The sequence below is a fragment of the Oryza brachyantha genome, chromosome 7 (assembly GCF_000231095.2).
Source record: "Oryza brachyantha chromosome 7, ObraRS2, whole genome shotgun sequence".
NCBI classification, from domain to species: domain Eukaryota; kingdom Viridiplantae; phylum Streptophyta; class Magnoliopsida; order Poales; family Poaceae; genus Oryza; species Oryza brachyantha.
In genome coordinates this window covers 16,558,636-16,577,567 of record NC_023169.2, presented here as the reverse complement: position 1 = coordinate 16,577,567, position 18,932 = coordinate 16,558,636, and the positions used below count along the sequence as shown (strand labels likewise).

General features: G+C 40.3%; 3 protein-coding genes across 3 annotated transcripts; all 3 read left to right on the top strand.

Moving 5' to 3' along the window:
• The first annotated feature begins 318 nt into the window (after positions 1-318).
• LOC102715873 (calmodulin-binding protein 25-like) lies at positions 319-1,455 on the top strand. Its single transcript, XM_006658773.2, has one exon. The coding sequence runs from the start codon at positions 381-383 to the stop codon at positions 1,083-1,085; it is 705 nt and encodes a 234-aa protein (XP_006658836.1). The 5' UTR covers positions 319-380; the 3' UTR covers positions 1,086-1,455.
• Positions 1,456-3,753: 2,298 nt separating this feature from the next.
• LOC121055008 lies at positions 3,754-4,467 on the top strand. The gene has a single exon (XM_040526335.1). It carries the CDS (start codon positions 3,754-3,756, stop codon positions 4,465-4,467), a length of 714 nt encoding a protein of 237 aa, XP_040382269.1.
• An 8,609-nt stretch (positions 4,468-13,076) lies between these two features.
• LOC102718470 lies at positions 13,077-16,579 on the top strand. The gene is made up of 5 exons (XM_006657916.3): positions 13,077-13,411; positions 13,499-13,572; positions 14,223-14,355; positions 15,514-15,777; positions 15,894-16,579. Exons 1-5 carry the CDS (start codon positions 13,286-13,288, stop codon positions 16,161-16,163), a joined length of 867 nt encoding a protein of 288 aa, XP_006657979.1. The 5' UTR covers positions 13,077-13,285; the 3' UTR covers positions 16,164-16,579.
• Positions 16,580-18,932: the final 2,353 nt, after the last annotated feature.

Here is an 18,932-nt window from a genome sequence, read left to right as displayed (position 1 = left end):
TCCAAAATTAATTCATAAAACTAAATTTTAGAAATTCTGCTAGAAAAATATCTCCAACAGATTATCAAATACATTTCTAATATACACATGCCTAAAATTAGCTCACTTGTATACTAAATTTGGGGCAAAATTATGTGTTACTAATACAAGTTATTTATTTTTAGATTTCTTACGTAGGAATGCATAATTTTTATGCCCAATATTATTTTAGATAAACTTAATAAAAGTTTTTAAAAAATAAAATATTAGTATTGTCTTAGAGATACTTTTAAACAGAGGGTTCCCCTACCTTAAATTCTAGCGCAGGAAACCCTCTCCCGTTCCCGTCTCCCTCACCAAACTGCTGCATAGTCCGTCCATCCACACGCCTCCTCCCTCTCATGGCCTCCACCACCACCGCCGGCGACAGCCACAGCCTCCCGTCGTCCCCTGCCACGTCACCCTCGGTCTTCCTCGACGACCACCCGAGCTTCCTCCGTTCGCCTTCCTCCACACCCACCTTCCTCGACCAGATCGCGCCCTCCTCCTTCTACCTCCCCGGCGTCGTCCCCGATGCTGCCGGCGCGCGGGAGTACTCCCCACCGCTAGGTCAGCTGGCCCAGGCCGCCCGCAAGCCGACTCGGAAGCGGCCCAGGGCGTCGCGCCGGCCGCCCACCACGGTGCTCACCACCGACGCCTCCAACTTCCGCGCCATGGTGCAGGAGTTCACCGGCTTCCCCGCCCCGCCGCCCCTCTCGTCGTGCCTGCCGCCCCATCTCCTCTCCGGCGGTGCGCTCTTGCCCTCTGGCTCCGCCGCGCCGGCGGCGTTCCAGCCGACGCTCGCGTCGTCCCCGACCACCAACGCCACTTCCCTAGTGCTCGACGCGCTCGCTCTGCTCGCCAAGACCAAAGCCATCGCCGCCGCCGCCGCCGCTGCACCGCCCAGCTCGGGCTCCGAACTGTACAGCAGCTACGGCCCCGTGCTCGCCAGGGCCATCCCGTTCGACGACGGCTTCGAGGTAGCAGACGGCGAGAGCACCGGAGCCGGCGGCGGCCACGGGCTCTTGTCATCTACCACGCCGTACGCCGGAGAAAGGCGCTACTAAACTTCCGTCCATACCAAGTTAGCTGTGTACTGAAGAAGACAAGATTCTTAAGATTTTAACTAAACTTGTTGTGACTAATTTATTTTGGTATTATCTTCATACTGTGTAATACTGTAATGTGTATATAGGGTTCTAGCTGGTTAATTAACATCGTATTAACATCGTAAGTATATCCTAATTGTCTATTTAGCATCAAAGCTAGCATCAGAACATTTGCTTCATTATGAGGGGCGATGCTTACATATTGTAATAGTGTAAGAGCATAAGAACAGGTAAACAAGCTCGATGATTTGACCTTAATTTGGGTTTATGTTATGTACCTATGGAGCGAGGTATGTTTGTTTCTCAAATGGAAAAGGTCTATTGAACCCTCGAGGAGATATCTCTTGCATGTTTCTTGCATTTTATCTATATGGTTATGGAAAATAGACAAGATCGATTAGTGTGTGATATATTACTACAAAACCATGCAAATCAAATTTGATTTTTATAAATTTAAAATATGACTATGAAATATAATAATCAAATTTTCAGTTATACTTTTGTTACAAATTATATAGAGTTCGAAGTCTCAGTGAAATATCACATATCAATCTATCTTATTATTATTTTTAAAAAATCATAACTATTTATATGAATGAAAAATACTTGTAGAAGTCTCTCTCCTTGTAAGGTTTACGGTGGATGTTACAGAACAATGAATATACTTTTCTATGGATGAAACAGCAGCTAGCATGCACAGGAGCACTAGAGATGGTAGCCTGGTAGGAGCACTGTAGACTATACTGCTGTACTAATGCCTCCATAAATTGTACTCTCCTGTCATTAGATGAGCACGGTTGAGCCTTCGCAGAGCGGCAGAGGTACAATATTTTAGATATGCACGGGAAATTAATTGCATCATCACGTACGACGGTACGAATGATCTTGCGTTGCTGCGTTTCCAAATTGTCGTGCATAGCAAAACTTAGTGGTGTTTGTTTTTATGGGCTAAAGTTTAGTCATTAGTCACATTAAATATTTGTACATTTATTATAGATAATAAACGTAGACTATTAATAAAACTCATTCATAATTTTGGACTAATTCGTGAGACGAATGTAATGAGCCTGATCCATGATTAGTCTATGTGATGCTACAGTAAATATTTGCTAATTATGAATTAATTAGACTCAAAAAATTCGTGTCACGAATTAGCTCTTATTTATAAAATTAGTTTTTTTATTAGTCTATATTTAACACTTTAAATTACTCCTTAGCCATGTGTATATGGGCAAAATTAAATGGCCCAAATTAACCAAGAAGATTATACGGCCTGCTTCTGAATCATCTGCATACGGCCTGCCCATTGGAAACTCATGCATCTCTGGGCCGGCCTGTCCCAAGGCCCAATCTGAAAACTTGTAGTTCAACAGCTCTAGGTCCTACTGCTGAATGTTATGCAAAGACATGCTTATCATGTCTGATTTAAGTGCTTAATTAGCCAATCAATTCAATAATTCATGGTTGAGATCAAAGCACAAATGATGAACCGGTGAAGAGGTTGCAGGATTTAACCAAGTGCAATGGTGACTCACCAACAAACTCTCTGCCAACATGGTGTCTCCTCCCATGATCCCATCTACATATACGTCCGGTTCACTAATGACTTTTGAGTTGACCACCTTTGGTCAGCTGATAGGCCAGTTTGAGGAAGGAGCAGAAAGGAAAATGCAACCCTAGCAAATTAAGAACGATGCAATTAAAAGGCCATCTGCCTCCTTGCTGCCTCCAAGAGCTAAAGTTACCACCCATTAGCTAGGGCAACCAATTCTTGTTGGGCAATGCACTCGCCAAAGTTACACTATAGTTAGCTATCCAGCGACTTCTCCAATTCCATTGTTGTCTCACAGGCAAACTCATTCAAATCCTCGAAGAGAAATATGTTTCTTTGCGTTATCGAAATGGTTATGAAGAAAATTTACAATATAGATTAATGTGTTATATAGCATGACACAAACATCCAATATCAATTTTGACTTCTCACGTTGAAGAAAATCAAATATATATACTTGTAAAACATACATACACTATTTAGTTTAATTTGTTTCTTTTGCCACAACTTATAGACATCGAATTTGGATGTGCATGTTTATTAAATGATATATCATGTATTAATAACTACTCCCTCCATTTTATAATGTAAGATGTTTAACTTTTTTTTTGCAATGTTTGACCTTTATCTTATTCAAAAAATTATGGAAATACGACTTATCATTTTTTTATATTTGTACTGAATTTTTGAATAAGACGAATATCAAACGTTACAACAAAAAAATCAAACATTTTATATTATAAAACGGAGGTAGTATTTAGATAATATGATAGAAAGGGAGGATATTGTCTGGATGGATTAGAATTTGAGCAATTTTATAATTCTTAAGAAGATATCAGAAGCTGCTAAAATTTTAGTGTAAAATTTTGATATCTCTTGATACCTAGGTGCTAGTAGGTACCAAATTTTATACTAAAATTCCTCTCGGTACCTACTCAAGTATTATAAAATTGCTCTTAGAATTTACCCGATTTCCTCACTCACTCACTGCCTCATACATGTATAAATACCTAGCCATTCTGCCATGCAACTACTACTACTTGCTAGCTAGAAAAACTCTCTGTATATTCTAGTATGGATCATGGCAGCTGCTGTGTTGGTGGTGCCACTGCCACCGTTTCCCATCTCCGGTGTGAGATCAACTCTGTCAAGGTCACCGGCCTCAGCTGCCCCGGCGACGGCGTGCTCTTCCTCCGGTGCCACGTCCCCGCGAGCGGCGGGAGGACGATCCAGATCGACAGCCACGGGGCCGAGGCCGAGGCGTGCGTCAACGGCGACGGCGGGTCGTCAGTCGTCGCGGCCTCGTGGCGCGACGTGGCGTCGCTGAAGTGCGACGGCTCGGCGGCGAGCGTGCGGGAGCTCGTGGACCGGAGGAGCCTGGTGTTCGAGGTACGGAGGAGGAGGAGGAGGCCGCTGCGGCGGATCAGGGCTATCCTGGGGCCGGCGGTGGGGTCGTCCGAGCTGCTGGGCCGCGCGGAGGTTGCGTGGAGGGACATCGTCGCCGCCGCCGCCGCAGCGGCCGACGACGACGACAACGCAGCAGCAGCGGTGGTCGAGCGGCGGCTCTCGCTTCCAGCCGCCGGCTTCGCGGTGCCGGCGGTGATGTCAGTGAGGATGAGCGTGCGCTTCACGGAGTCGCGCGAGACGGCGGCGCCAGTCGCCGGCCGGAGCGTGCATCCAGCGTCGCGAAGGGGGAGTATTAACGCCGGGTGCGAGTGGGACGCGGGCGGGGAGGACGACGTGTTCGCCGTGGCGGCTTGCGTCGCCGGCGATGCGTTAACCGAGTAGCGATCGAGCGCCAACCGCTGTAACCTGAAACCTGATATTGAAAGGAAATTAGTCCAAGTTTGGTGCCGATTTGAGGCTGAATTAGACGGAAATTACGTGTGATTTCCCGTGTCACCGCATTGGCTGCGACTGCAAGTGCAGCTTGGCTTATGCAGCAGCATCAGTGTCGCCTGAACTCCGAAGAATGTGCAGTTGTAAAGCTGTGTTCTTTTCCGGCAGAAGACGAAGGATTGTATGATTTTTATCATAGCTACTATAGGGGCATTCCTAACAGCTCATCTAAATTTAGTCATTCATAACTTTATTTAGATGATCATCTAAAACAGTTTTATCCTTCGTATCTCATTGTACTACAGCAGATCATCCATATATGACATCATCCGTATCTCTTTGAAGGATGAAGAGAGAATATCTAAATATAGAGTTTCTCTCTCCTAATATAGATGACATCTAAACACAAAAGATGTGACAGATGTTTTGTGGAACTCTACTTTTACCTTCATCCTCTATTTTTAGGATAATGGGATAGAAGAGCTATTGGGATGCTCTAAAGTTAAAAATCATATGTTAGAAACCTTTTAAAACAATTCACACTTTAGAGTTCGGAAAATGTGCTCGCAAAAAAAACTAAGATTTGAATTGTTTAGGTTGGCACTTGTTAGTATGATATATGAAATTATTTGAGTTAATAATAATGGATCAGAATGTCAAATAATCGAACCTCGATTTATTGAGCGTCCAAAAAAAGTCAATTCTCACATATGCAGAAAGAAAAGATTAATGCAGCAACGGAGGAGAAGATAATGTACGTTGTCCTGGGCCGGTATAGCATTTTCAGTGAGCAATCCTAAGTAATATAACTATATGGGCCGTATGGGTCTGTCCTGCCTTCCGACCCATCTAATTTACATGGGCTGAAATTATGATGCATTCACGTCTATGGGACAAATTAGGTCCTCTTCGGTTTAGAGGAATTTTACAGGAATTTTGGAGGAATTGAACTATTTCGTTTAAAATTTTCGTAAAATTCCTATGATCTAAAGAAGCCCTTAATCTATGGTCTTTGATGAATGTATCTGAAATTCTGGATGGGCCAGGCAAACGAGGCCTCCAGGAGGAGCACACAACGTATTGTTCTGAACAACTTTCACAAGGTTTCTACTCTAAACTTAATTACACTAAGTTAACGTATTCGATTGTTTTATGGATCTACTGAGAATGAGCATCGAGTAGGAAAATTTGTTTATTTGATCTGATTTTGTCCTGAACGTGCTCCATTGTTCTACACGTGTGTAATACCTATCCTAGGAGTAGTATTTCGGTCCGTTTGTGTGTTCAATTTTGATTACGCCGGTTAGGACTAGGTGTTCGATCGATAAGATTAGTCTCACATAAAAAAATATTTGTTTGAACCAACTTATACGGGTTTGAAGACTAAGGCCGCGTTCGGAGGGGACTATAAGTTAACTTATGCTCTGACACAGAAAACGTATAATAGATTAGTACATGATTAATTAATTATTAATTATTAAAAATTTATAAAATATATTAATATGATTTTTTAAAATAACTTTTCTATAAAAAAAATTTTTGCAAAAAATATACCGTTTAGTAGTAGTTTAGGAAGCGTGCGTGCGAAGAGGCTTAGTTAACTAAGCTATGGTGGCGAACGGGGCCTAAGATGTTATAACACGTGGGAGGGATTGTTTTTCTTCTTCTGGTTGACAGCACCATGGGATGAGTGGTGGTTTTTTTTTCTCGGAGTGAAAGCGCTACACGCGAGGGGAGAGGGAACGTACGGGAGAAACAAAAGGAAAAATCACGTTAAGAAATTATCTTTCCCATAATAACATTTTCTTTTCCCCGTTCTAATTCTTCTCTATTTTTGACCTTACCAGTGAGGTCAATATGGGTAGGGCTGGATAACAAGCCGGTTCGGCTCGGCTTGGCTCGGTCCAGCTTGTTAAGATAACAAGCTGGCTCAGCTCGGCTCGTTATCGTAACAGCTAAAAACATGGCTTGGCTCGGCTCGTTATAAAGCTTAAAGCTGGCTCGTTAGACTCATGAGTCATGCATAAAAAGTTAACCTAAATAATTTTTTAATAGATTATACAAGCAAATTTTTATTTTAAACATGCAAATCATATGAAATTGTATTTAAATATTAAAGTTTGAACCAACAAATCACATGGTGAACCTATAAAGTACTAAACACATGCATTCCAGCATAAAATCAATGAACACCGATGTATCTTGTGTCTTTGGTTTAGCTCGTTAGGCTCGCGAGCAGCTCACAAGCTAGCTCGAGCTGGCTCGTTATCTCTAATGAGCTAAAATGCTAGCTCGGCTCGTTAGAAAAATGAAACGAGCCGAGCGAGCTAACGAGTCACGAGCTTTCCGTTCACCCCTAAATATAGGGATGTGGTGATATTTTGGCTTTTATAGGAAAAAATCAAATAACATATTTGTAGAAAAAATACGAATAAAAATATTATATATTTGTTCTTAATGATTTAAAAATCAAAACTAAAATAAACTACGATGAAAACTTCCAAAATATACTTAATATTTAAAATTATAAAATTTAAATCTTATATTTAAAACATACCATAAGTGAAAAGGTGAAGGTGATAGTACACACAATGCCATGACAACAAGCAACTCATCGTTTCGCTTATAATAAACATAATACAATGACATATTAGCAATTAAAAATAGTTTGTTGAGTAAATTTTTATACGTGTTTTTATCGTCGTATAAGCGTGTGTTGTAAAATAAACGACGATGTCCCAAAACATCAACTCTAAATTAAGCTCAGAAATATAGCATATGTTTATAGGAAGCTGCTAAAATGTAGCTCCTAATACCTCTCAGTTAAATTGATTAAGAGAGATAAAAAAAACATGACTAAGTACTAGTAAAGTTGAGGGCCAGACAAGTCAGGCCCGAGCACAAAGCACATTGAAACCGACCTGGCTCGCTCCCTGGTTAGACAGACCAGCTCACCGCATCCAAAGCACCCAAAGAATAGCTCCCCATGTGCGCCATCACAGGCGTACCGATCGGCCAATCTGAGCCGTCCATCCACCCCATCCCAATTAATTTTATCTTGACCTTTTCCGTCCCCCAGGTGGGGCAAAAAGTAAAAGCGCAGCACGTGAAGGCGCCATCGCCTTTTCCAGAAAAGCCCAAAAGCCCCCTCCCGTTTGTGCATTTTACCCTCTGCATTTTATTATTTTCACACCACCAAGTCCCTCCTCTTTTTAGTAGCGAAATTCCTGTCCGGTATTGTTTATGTATGTGGTTACTGTTTCCCTGATTCAGAACAAAAGTTAAACTACATATTTATAAATAAAAATATATAGGTAAAACTTTTATATATGTGTTCTTAACGACCTAAAGCAAAGACTGAAAAATAAATTACAATACAAAAATTCCAAAATCAACTCTAAATTTAAAGCTAAAAATTTAAATTTTGGCTTATAATCATAAGTTTAATAAAAAAATATGAGGGTGATATTCTTTTCAATTATTTCTGTTTTCACAATTAAATTTATAATTTCTGTTAGTATAGTATTGAAGTCATCGCTGAATAATGAAATGCATAATAGGCAAAATTATTAACCATTTCTGTAGGAGGGATATATAACTAATACTGTTGTTTTTACCATTTTTCATCCCGGCTCTTCTAGAGCATACTCTCCTGAATGGAGGTTTATCTGCAAAAATGTCGCCTCTACAGTCAGTCCAGTGGTGTGTGGGATGAGCTGTCCACTGACATTGCAGGGGATCCAAGCAAAGTAACCAAGACCATGTTTGCACGGAAGCTAATAGTGTGTGTGTCAATTCACACACAAGTGACACAAGGTGTCAAGAGGGCAAGTGCCAAGGGCAACATGCTGCTAGTGGATTGTGAGATCCTTTCACCCTACTTTTCTATTTTTCAGCAAAAAATTTAATACCCTTGAATTTGAAGCTAATTTTAGGATTTATTTGAGGTTAATTTTAGAATTTTTCACCGAACTTTATTTTCTAACCTAATATCACTACGATACTTATATTAAAATTTATTTTTATTTAAAAATATGTCTACTCGCTTCTTCCATAAAATCAAACAATCATCCCTCGATCTTCAGATATGGCACTTATCACTCATACATGGGTGACAATGTCACATGAGTTGGCGGTGATTGTTTAGTTGTTTCATGAAAAAATCCAACCGACGTATTTGCAAACAAAAAATAAATCAAAATTTTAAATACATATTCTTAACTATCTAAAAGTTAAGGCTAAAAAATAAACTTCGACGAAAAAACCTAAAATAAACCTTAAATTTAAAGCTTAAATTTTGCTTGTAAGCAGAGCAGAAGCGTAAAGATACAGAAGCATGGTCCGATGCTAGTGCGAGCTCATCTTCGTCGATGAGGTATGCTTTGATGGGCTTGTCAGTGCCTGGATGTGCTAAGTTCTCTTGTGATGTACGGTGAGCAAACGTGCATTGCACATGGAGTGATGGAGGAAGCTAAAGTTATCTTGGGATATTGATCAACAGCGTGTCGTTCCAGCGAGGGTTGGTTCTTCGTATTGTGCGTTGTTTGGTTTAGCTGCAATTTGGTGACGTGGAAATTATAGCAATAATTAAGTTTTGAGAGAACACACAGGAGTCTTCTGGCTAGCTCCACAAGGTGCTGGGAGATTTGTTCCGGTCCAACAAAAAGTACCTTGAGGTACCAAATTATTTCTCATCATTGGATCTAGCCGAATGGATGTGCGTTGTTAGATCCAATGATCAAAAACGATTTGGTACCATGAGATACCGGTACCTCGAGATACTTTTTATTACTTTTTGTTGAACGGTAAAATTGCTCAGGTGTTAGGCTAGCCAGCCTAGATTCGAAGCCTCACTTTTACCTATTTAATTATTATTATCATGTCCTTCTCTAATATCCGATTTTTAATTAAGTTTTGCCTTTTTTTCCTGCGATTACACAAAACTTGTGTGTCCACAACCCATACTACACATCGAACTCACGTATTCACAATGGGATATGATCAACAACGTGGCGTTGCATAGTGGATTGGTTATTCGTAATGTCCGTTGTTTGGTGTACTACATGATACAGTTTGGTGGTGTATTATAGTGCGTCAAACCAAACAAACATGTTCTCCCTAATGACTTTTTCATAGACATTACTTATCTCACGGTGATCGTTCAATCGACATATTTACAAATAAAACATTTATATATGCATTTTAACGATCTAAAAGTTAAGATAGAAAAATAAATTTTGGTAAAAAATATCAAAATCAACTTTAAATTAAAGTTAAAAATTTAAATTTTATCTTATAAACATACGCAGAGCGAAAAGATAAAAATATTTGTCCAACGTTGTCGTTCTCCGGACAACGGTGGCCAAGAAGAGGAAAGGAATACATAAAAGTCAATGGCTGAATGATCACTTGATCAGGGGTGACCATTTGGTTCATTGGGAATAGGAGTACAAGATTAGCATCCACTTACAAACGAACAAAAGTAAGGGCCCTGTCGATCGAACAACCTTAATGAAATGAAAGTTAAAGAGAGAAGAGGATTAGGAGAGGCCCAGGTCAGACAGTGACGTTTATACGCCATAAACTCATCGAGTGGCATACGTCCACAGGCTTATTATGCTTCTACGTAAAGTCGAAGCTACACATATACGCAGTTGTTGTTGATAAAAATGATTAATTAGTCGTTGGTTAGGGCCCATTTATTCTGATGATAAAATAGTCACCATGCCACTAAGATAATGGTAGCTTTGAATCTTGATTTGCATTCATATTGTCTGTAGCTGAATAAAGAATGGTCAAGGTGGCTTATTGCCACCTCAAGGCCACCTGCAGCTTTTATTTGATGAACATGAAAAACAGTGAAATAGTTGATGCTTGATGGATGGTCGATTGATACTGCAATTCAAACTTTTTTTTTCCCTTGGATACATGAGTTTTGCATAAACAAGTGGTTTTTTTCTTCGCTATTATGGGGCCTTGGTCGTTAAAAAAACATCAAACAAAGATTGCTTAAAAAATGCATCGTCATGATTTCCCTTTCTTAATTCCAAGCCAAAATGAATTTAAGATAAAAAGCTAAAGATACTTTTACAATCGTGATTTTAATGTTTTTAAAATATATATGAGAAATGATTTAGCTTGATGGTGATATTAGTGTTATAGATGACAATAATATATGTGCGAAGAGCCGAAGCGACAGAGTATGTATCGTCTTATTAGAACTATATAGATCTCTGAACGAGGCCTCATTTGAAACACATAATTTTTGCGTGTTATCATTACAGCAGAAAATAAATTAATACGCATTTTCCCCCAAATTAACCCGCCTCACCTATTTGCAGAAAATAGAGATGACTTTTCTACTTTTTTGAAACTACAAGTTACTTCATAAACAAGAATCTCAAAAACACACACAAAAAAAGAGCAGCCACTACCTGCTCCTTTCTGCATGTACCTAGAAGGGATGGCGCCATGTTTGGTCGAAAGGATCGCTTGAACAGTTGGTGAGTTGCATGTAGGGTTTGGTTTGGTGCTCCACCATGGTAGGAAAAGGATAGCTGAAACGCGTCACTTGACAGAGGCGTTTATGCTTATGTCCACGAGAGAAATCCGTTATTAGGAATGCACACCTGATTGATCCTATTGCAACCCCGTTTATATGGTTGGGCAGTAGTAGTACAATGGCTAGTATGGATAGCTAGTTGTTGCCTTTGAGTACGGTGTCAAATCAAAATCAGGATATCAAATCAGACATCGCTGCTTGAAAGCCAGCATTGTACCTTCATCCGTAAGCATCTTCTATCGCTGCACTTTTGTTAAGCCGAGATTAATTGCAGTATTATCTTCCTTAAAATGTCCAAATCAATTCACATGGTATGTACCGCGGTGGCACGGTAGTTGGAGGCCACCTTATTCATGGTTACTCGTTCTAAGAATTGATATGGGTCGACCCATAGATAATTTAGAGTCGGCTCTAGTTTATATAAAATTTAGTTCATTTAGTTGAACTAGAGGCGACTCTACAATACCTGTGGGTCGACCCACAACCATCTCTAACTCACTCCGTTCAAAATAACGTCGCTTTTCACTCAACACATATATAGGTACAAAATCTAAAAAGTCTAAAATACCAAACTTCCCTTAATCGCGATGGTCTTGTATCAGGACACCATCGGTTGGCCAATTATTAATAATACTATGTCCAATGACGTATTAGAAAAAAAAATAATTGTAGTTGGGATTTTTATTCCTTTTTTAGCAGCTTGAACGTTGAGAAAGTATGAAAAAGAATTCCCAGAAATAATTTAAAGTTAAGCTTAAGAATTTACATTTTGCTACGGCACATACATTACAGACTTATTCCGTTCATGGGATTTCTAGATCGTAGAAATATAAAAACCGTAGGACTAGAATAGAAATGCGTGTGCAAATCTTATCAGATCGATTTTTTTCTCTAGTTGTGGCTTAAGTCAACCAAAGTATTGGAGTGGATTTTTTTTTATGTTTGCCTCCAAAAGTGAAGGGACACAAAAAATTCGGATATTTTTTCTTTCGTGTGCTTCTTAAAATTGAACATTGTTATAGCATTCATTCTAAAAGGTTTTATATTCTTTTTTTTCTTTTACAGATATAAAAAACGTAGCCCTCACGGTTAATAAAAGTTGACTGAGGTGGTGTTTGGATGAGGCCTTTTTTAGCCGCATGAAGCATCGGATGTTTAATACTTATTATAAATATTAAACGTAGATATTAATAAAGCTCATCCATAATTTTAGACTAATTCACGAGACAAATCTATTGAGCCTAATTAATCCATAATTAGACTATGTGATATGTGATGCTACAGTAAATATGCACTAATTATAGATTAATTAGGCTTAAAAAATTATCATGCGAATTAGCTCTTATTTCTATAATTAGTTTTATGATTTATTTATATTTAATATTTATAATAAATATCTACATCCGATATGACATGGATTTAAAAAAATTTAGTCTCGGCTAAACGCCCGAAGAAAGAGAAAGTGCCAGTATACTCTACAATATATTATTTTCTTAATCACGTCCCGTGTTCTGACAGGGGGGAGAGAGAACAGAACAGAACAGTGGTATGCAGACTTGCAGAGTAGATTATACCGGTAGTAGTAGTACGAGTCTAGAACATTCCCTCCACAACGCAACGGCCATGAGAGAGAAACGCACAAAACAGCAACGGCAACGCGCAATCCGGCCGTTTCCGTGCGAGCCGCCGGCGTTCAAATTTTCAAAACCAAAAACAAAAAAAAACACACACACAAACAAAACAGAGGAGAGAGAGTGAGGGTGGCATACGTTACGTTACGGTACGCACGGCTCGCTCCCCGTTCCCCGTCACGCGGTCAACCCAACCCCCCGCCGCGCCCCGCCCCGCCTGAGAGGTGGGCCCCACGGGTCAGCCACCGGTGACGACGGGACGGGGCCCGCGTGTCATGGAGGGCGGAGAGGGTGGGTGGGGGCGCGGTGGGGTGTCTTTAAAAAAGGAGAGGGAACAGCGACCCCTCACCTTCCTTCCATTCGACTCCACTCCACTCCACTCCCTACCTCACCTCACCCCCCCTCCTCGCCTTTTTAGAGAGAGAAAGTGAGCTCGGAGGAGAGAGAGTCGCTCTCCCCACACCGAGCTAGAGAGAGAGAGAGAGAGTCACCTGCACCGGAGCAGCGGCGCGGAGGAGCTAGAGGTGTGTGTGGAGAGAGAGAGAGAGAGGGGGGGGGAGGGCGGCGGGGGGAGATGGAGAGGCCGGCGCCGGTGAGGAAGTCCCACACGTCGACGGCCGACCTGCTGACGTGGCCGGAGGGCGCCAGCCAGGAGCTGGCCGCCGGGGCCACGCCGACGCCCAACCGCCGGCCGCACCAGGTCCCAGCTTCTTCCTCCGCTGCCATTGTTCAGGGAAGGGGGTTTGCTCTGACTCGTTCGTTTATTTTCTCCTCCCTTTTGGTGCAGCCATCGGAGGCGATCAGCAAGGTGGTGTTCGGCGGGCAGGTCACCGAGGAGGAGTTCGAGAGCCTCAACAAGAGGTGAGATTCTGGAAAAAAAAAGAGAAAGTCTTGTCTGTGTGTGTGCCAGTGAAATGGATGATTCGGTGTTCTGTTCATGTTTCCTGCTGAGTTTTTTTTTCCGCCTTTGTCGTTAGATCTCTCGAGGTTTACGGTTCTGCACCTGGTGAAAGATCAAATTTTCAGGGCGTTTTAAGTTGATCTGCTGCTATGAAATGGCGTCGAGTGAAATCCCTCTGGATTTGAGTCTCGGTTGGGTCGGTGAGATGTGCACGGCTAGTTGTAGTTCTGTTCTATAGGCTCGAAGAAACTGCTGGATTGCAGTGTCACGTATAGTATTGAAGCTGTGATCTCACCCACACAAGGATGATGCCCTGCAATCTTGCATTGCAACAGTTCTAGCTGATGGCCTCTTTGCGCCATGCTATCGTGCTCCCATGTTAGGATTTAGGAACGTTCTTATTGAATTACTATTGGTGTCACGTGCAGTATTACACCATTTATGTAATCATTTGTAGTTCTGCAGTGGAAAATTTTTGCAGACATCTTACTATCTTTGTGGTTTGGGCATTAGAAGTGATTTAATCTAACAAGAGTTGTTGCCCCTCTGGTAGTGCTGATTTACTAGCTGCAGTTATGCGCAAATTAAGCCGTCAGGTTATTTCTTTCAGGAAACCATGCTCTGCTCCCAAGTGGAAGGAGATGACAGGAAGTGGCATATTTGCAGCGGGAGGCGAGGTTGAGGAAGATGAATCAGCCAATGCTTCTGTAACACCCATCCGAACGGTATCAAAGAATTATCAGGTGGTTATTTCTGCAAAACATACAAGCGGAAAATAATCTGTCAAATTTATTTGCCTTTTCTTCAGCCTGTCATCTCTCAAGTTGTTTTTCATATTTTTATTTTAGTAAGAAAGCTCATTAATTTCAGATGCTATGCTAAATAATTTGTGCTTAATAGTTTCCTGTTTTGCACATATATATTTTGAATGTCATTTATAGTAACAGCTAGTTGCTAAACTGAAACTTGTAGCCTTCTACCCTCCAAGGTCAGAGTTTATTGGAATGAATCGTGTGGGATTTGGGAAGGGTGTATGCACACCGGTTGGTAGCCTTTCATTGCAAGCTGCAGTTGAAATGGACCTTTTGTTTGGGAAACTAAAATGGACCTCAATATTGAAGAACTTTTGATGAGTAATATTTCAATTGGTTTCGCTGGTAGGAATAATTACTGTGGGATGGCATGTTATTTGCCTTATTTGGACTTGCCACCTCTTATGTTTTATTAGCCACATATCAGTATTGCTTAGTAAAGTTCATGTTTTTTTCAGATGCTGTGCTAAGCAATTGAGACTTTGAGAGAAGTGCAGATTTATTAAATCAAACTTATTGAGTGCTCTAACCTCCAATGGTCAGAAGTTGTTGTGATGAGTGTTGTGGGAAGCATTTACTATTTAGACACATTGGTTGGTAACCTTTCCTTTTTATAGAACTGGACCTGTTGACTAAACTATTTAGTGACCCTCAATATTCGATAACTTAGATTGATAGACAATAGGATTTAGGTCGTCAGGTACTAATTTATATTCTTTTTGTTCACTCACAATGCACAAGATACCTTTTTTAGAGTTAAAGAATACTATAATGTAAATTATGTGCTTCATCAAAATTTTAAAGTAGCAAAATATTTTCTAACTAGTGTTTTGAGTGTTTTTAGAACATATTTTCGAGTGCTCAATATATCTAAATTTTTTGCGACATGTATGCGGACCAGTGACCCCTATCTGGGTGGTAATGCTTTCATAGTAGGCATGAGTTTGCATTTCACCTGGTAATGTTTTCATAGTAGGCATGAGTTTGCATTTCACCTGTATGACTTATACTGTACTAGTTAGAACAAGAGATAACTCTAATCCTGATGTATGATCCAATGGACACTAAATCTGATTTCTACAATTACAGGCAATTAGTACCATAAGTCACATCTCATTTGCGGAGGAAGAAAGTGTCTCTCCAAAAAAGCCAACTTCGATAGCTGAGGTGGCCAAGCAGCGCGAGCTAAGTGGCACGCTTCAGAGCGAGGATGACAGCAAGATGAAGAGGCAGATATCCAATGCGAAATCAAAGGAGCTCAGTGGCCACGACATCTTTGCGCCACCAGAAGACCCTAGGCCACGCAACTCGGCAAATGGCTCAACATCACAAACCCCAGGCCAAAATGCACAGGTCCTGACACCTCTAATACACCACCCACTCCAAGCTTCTGCTCATAGTCCTTCGTCCTGCAATGGCCGTTCTTACTTACTTGCTTACTGCTCGATTTTGATCTGAATTATCAACAGGTGAGCAACATCACGTTTGGGGAGGCTGACACCGACAGCGTGGTGAAAACCGCGAAGAAGATCCCGGAGAAGAAGCTGACGGACCTGACCGGCAACGACATCTTCAAGGGCGACGCGGCCCCCGGGACGGCGGAGAAGCACCTGAGCACGGCGAAGCTGAAGGAGATGACCGGCAGCGACATCTTCGCGGACGGCAAGGCGCCGTCCCGGGACTACCTAGGTGGGATCCGCAAGCCCCCCGGCGGCGAGAGCAGCATCGCGCTGGTCTAACAAAAAATCCTGATGGATGGATGGACATAGCCCTACTACTGCTACATTCTTGGATTCGATCCCGTTGCCGCCATTAGGAGTGATTGATTTTCCTCTAGGAGAGCCCTCTTTTCTTTCTTCCTTCTTTGATGAGACTGATCGATTGAACTGCCTGCTGCATGGTTTGTTTCCGTTTCTTTTTCTTGGCTTTTTTTTCCTTTTCTTCCTTCTTTAATCTGATCGATGGTGTGAGTGCGGCAAAGCAACGGTGATGGATATCTAATTTAACATTTGGTGTGCATGTGATTATGCTGTTGTGGTTGGGATGGATGGTTGCTTGGTTTGGTTGGTTGGTTGGTTGGTTGTGGCGTACCTAATTGTAACAACCCAATGGGTGTATTTGTTCTAGACTTCTAGTTGCATGACTTGATGTCCCAGCTGCCTGCCTGCAAGATCCAAGTGACTGATGGTGCCTTTCCTTTCTACTACTACTAGTAGTAGCGTGTTGCTGCCTCTGCTGCATGATGCTGCCTGCGTCTCTGTTGGCAGGTCAGGGAGATTCAGGATGGTTCGTTCCCGTCAGTGGCACCTACTAGCGCTAATCTCTCTTCTTTTCTCTCAATTATTCCATTATTGTGACTTGTGGAAGAGCATATGGATGTGTTTTTTAATAGGCAAAGATGGAAGTTTTTTGATTTATACCTATTTAATGATATATAAACAGTGAAACTAACCATTATAAAGTTGTAAATTTATTTTAGAAATATAAGATGGTGTGTATAAAGGAATTTTTAAAATGATATAGAAAATGCGTGTGCATAAGGCACCGTTTAGATCTCAAAATTTTGGGAGAGCAGTCACATCGATATGTACGGTCACATATTTAAAGTATTAAATATAGTCTAATTATAAAATAAATTTTAGATTCCGCCTGAAAATCACGAGACGAATCTTTTGAGTCTAATTAGTCCGTCATTAGCACATGTTGGTTACTGTAGTACTTGTGACTAATGATGTACTAATTAGGATCAAAAGATTCGTCTTACCATTTCCTATATTTTAATATTCATGTATATTTAATAATTTGTTTAGGTATTTAAAGATTTGATGTGATATTTTTTGGAAAAGTTTTTAGAATTTAAACGTGGCCTAAGTCTCAAAAAAAAATGTGTAAAAGAATACAGTGTTCACTCGCCTGTGTCTTTGCTCCCCTTTGAAGAGCTAGCTGTATTGTCAATCTATCACTGTACTGATCTACGAAGAAAAGATGGAATCTTTTCAGCCTTACAGATTGCCATGTTGCCAACTTTCCAATCGAGATGGGGAATCATGGGAGTTAGCGGAAGGAGAAAAGAATAGTTGCAGCCGATTCCGTCCATTGGGATGTGATTGGCTTGGCTGGGTGTGATGAGCAAGCAGGTAATTGGATGGAAACAGGTGGAGTTGTGGCAATCTGGGATCATTCTGACGCCAAAGTTTGGTAAAAGTGTGGTCAAAAGCGTTGCATCCCTGGCTGGATACCCTTTTTCCAGCATGCTCTTCTTATCTGTCGGACTGTCACTAAAAATTAATCGAGTAGCAGCCTAGCAGGCAATTTGATGCATGTCTTCAGCTGGAGTATATTTCTTGCTTCTGTGACTCCCAAGCTTAAAATCTCCAAAGCTTAAAATGTGTTAGGGTCACTTTGATTCAGCTTAAAATTATTAGAATCTGACTTATTAGAAGTAAACTGAAACACATAGTATATTATTTGTAATAATTATTATAATTTAAAACCCAAGTTACTATGATATGCTAAGCTCATCCAGAGGTGTTTATTTTAGATTATTTAATTTATGTGGTTTTACACCTGTTGTTGTTAGATACTTGAAAAATAATAACCTATATTTATCATTTCTTTCTATTTTACCTTATAATAAATCATTTTATAGTAATCTGATTCAATAATTTAGATTACAATTCCTAGTTGAAACAAACATGGCGGTTGTTAACCTTATGGTAGCACATGATTTTCAGACCTCTGTCTCACAAAATTGGGGGGAAAGGATTGCTTGTGTCAAATTCATCTGCCGTAGTACAGTATACTATGACCTCCATTCTCAAACACGATGTTCTATACTACATATGGTTAAACCTCATTATCTTGAATGTTCAATTATATGACTTAACTAGGTTGGAATTTAGATTTACCCGTATTATCCCACATTAATGTTTGTGAGAGTTCTGAAAAAAATGATTGCACTATAGCATCTTCCAAGCATTCATACATGCAAGAAATGAAAATTGTCTTAAAATCACAAATATTTATATTTATGAACAAATCGAAATAATGTGATAGCATATTTTTATGGATGGAGGGATTATGCGGCTGCGTTGTACTTCCTCTGAACAGATTTAATTGACATTTAGAACAAGTAAATTGCAAAGAAAATAAGGTAAACTTCCTATCTGAAACGTCAAACAAATGTGACCGCAGGGAGTACTATATATGCACTAAGCATCACCATCTGATAAATCGACCAAAAAGGTTAACCTATATATATATATATATATATATATATATGTATGTATGTATGTATGTATGTATGTATGTATGTATGTATGAAAGAAAGGTAATGCTGTCAACGTAGATGTTTATTACTAGATACTAGATACTTTATATGTTATATTTAGTTTTTCGTATATTTTTCTATATAAAAATGGAAATTTTATATGCATACAAACATACAGCATAAAATTTTTGGTGCTGTTTGTAGGTTATATCACTAGAATAACAGTTCTGGTGATACT

Coding starts and splice junctions, on each gene's coding strand:
- LOC102715873 (XM_006658773.2), top strand. CDS start 381: ATGGCCTCCACCACCACCGCCGGCGACAGCCACAGCCTCCCGTCGTCC.
- LOC121055008 (XM_040526335.1), top strand. CDS start 3,754: ATGGATCATGGCAGCTGCTGTGTTGGTGGTGCCACTGCCACCGTTTCC.
- LOC102718470 (XM_006657916.3), top strand. CDS start 13,286: ATGGAGAGGCCGGCGCCGGTGAGGAAGTCCCACACGTCGACGGCCGAC. Junction 13,412..13,498: donor CCAACCGCCGGCCGCACCAG/GTCCCAGCTTCT, acceptor CTTTTGGTGCAG/CCATCGGAGGCGATCAGCAA. Junction 15,778..15,893: donor CCCCAGGCCAAAATGCACAG/GTCCTGACACCT, acceptor AATTATCAACAG/GTGAGCAACATCACGTTTGG.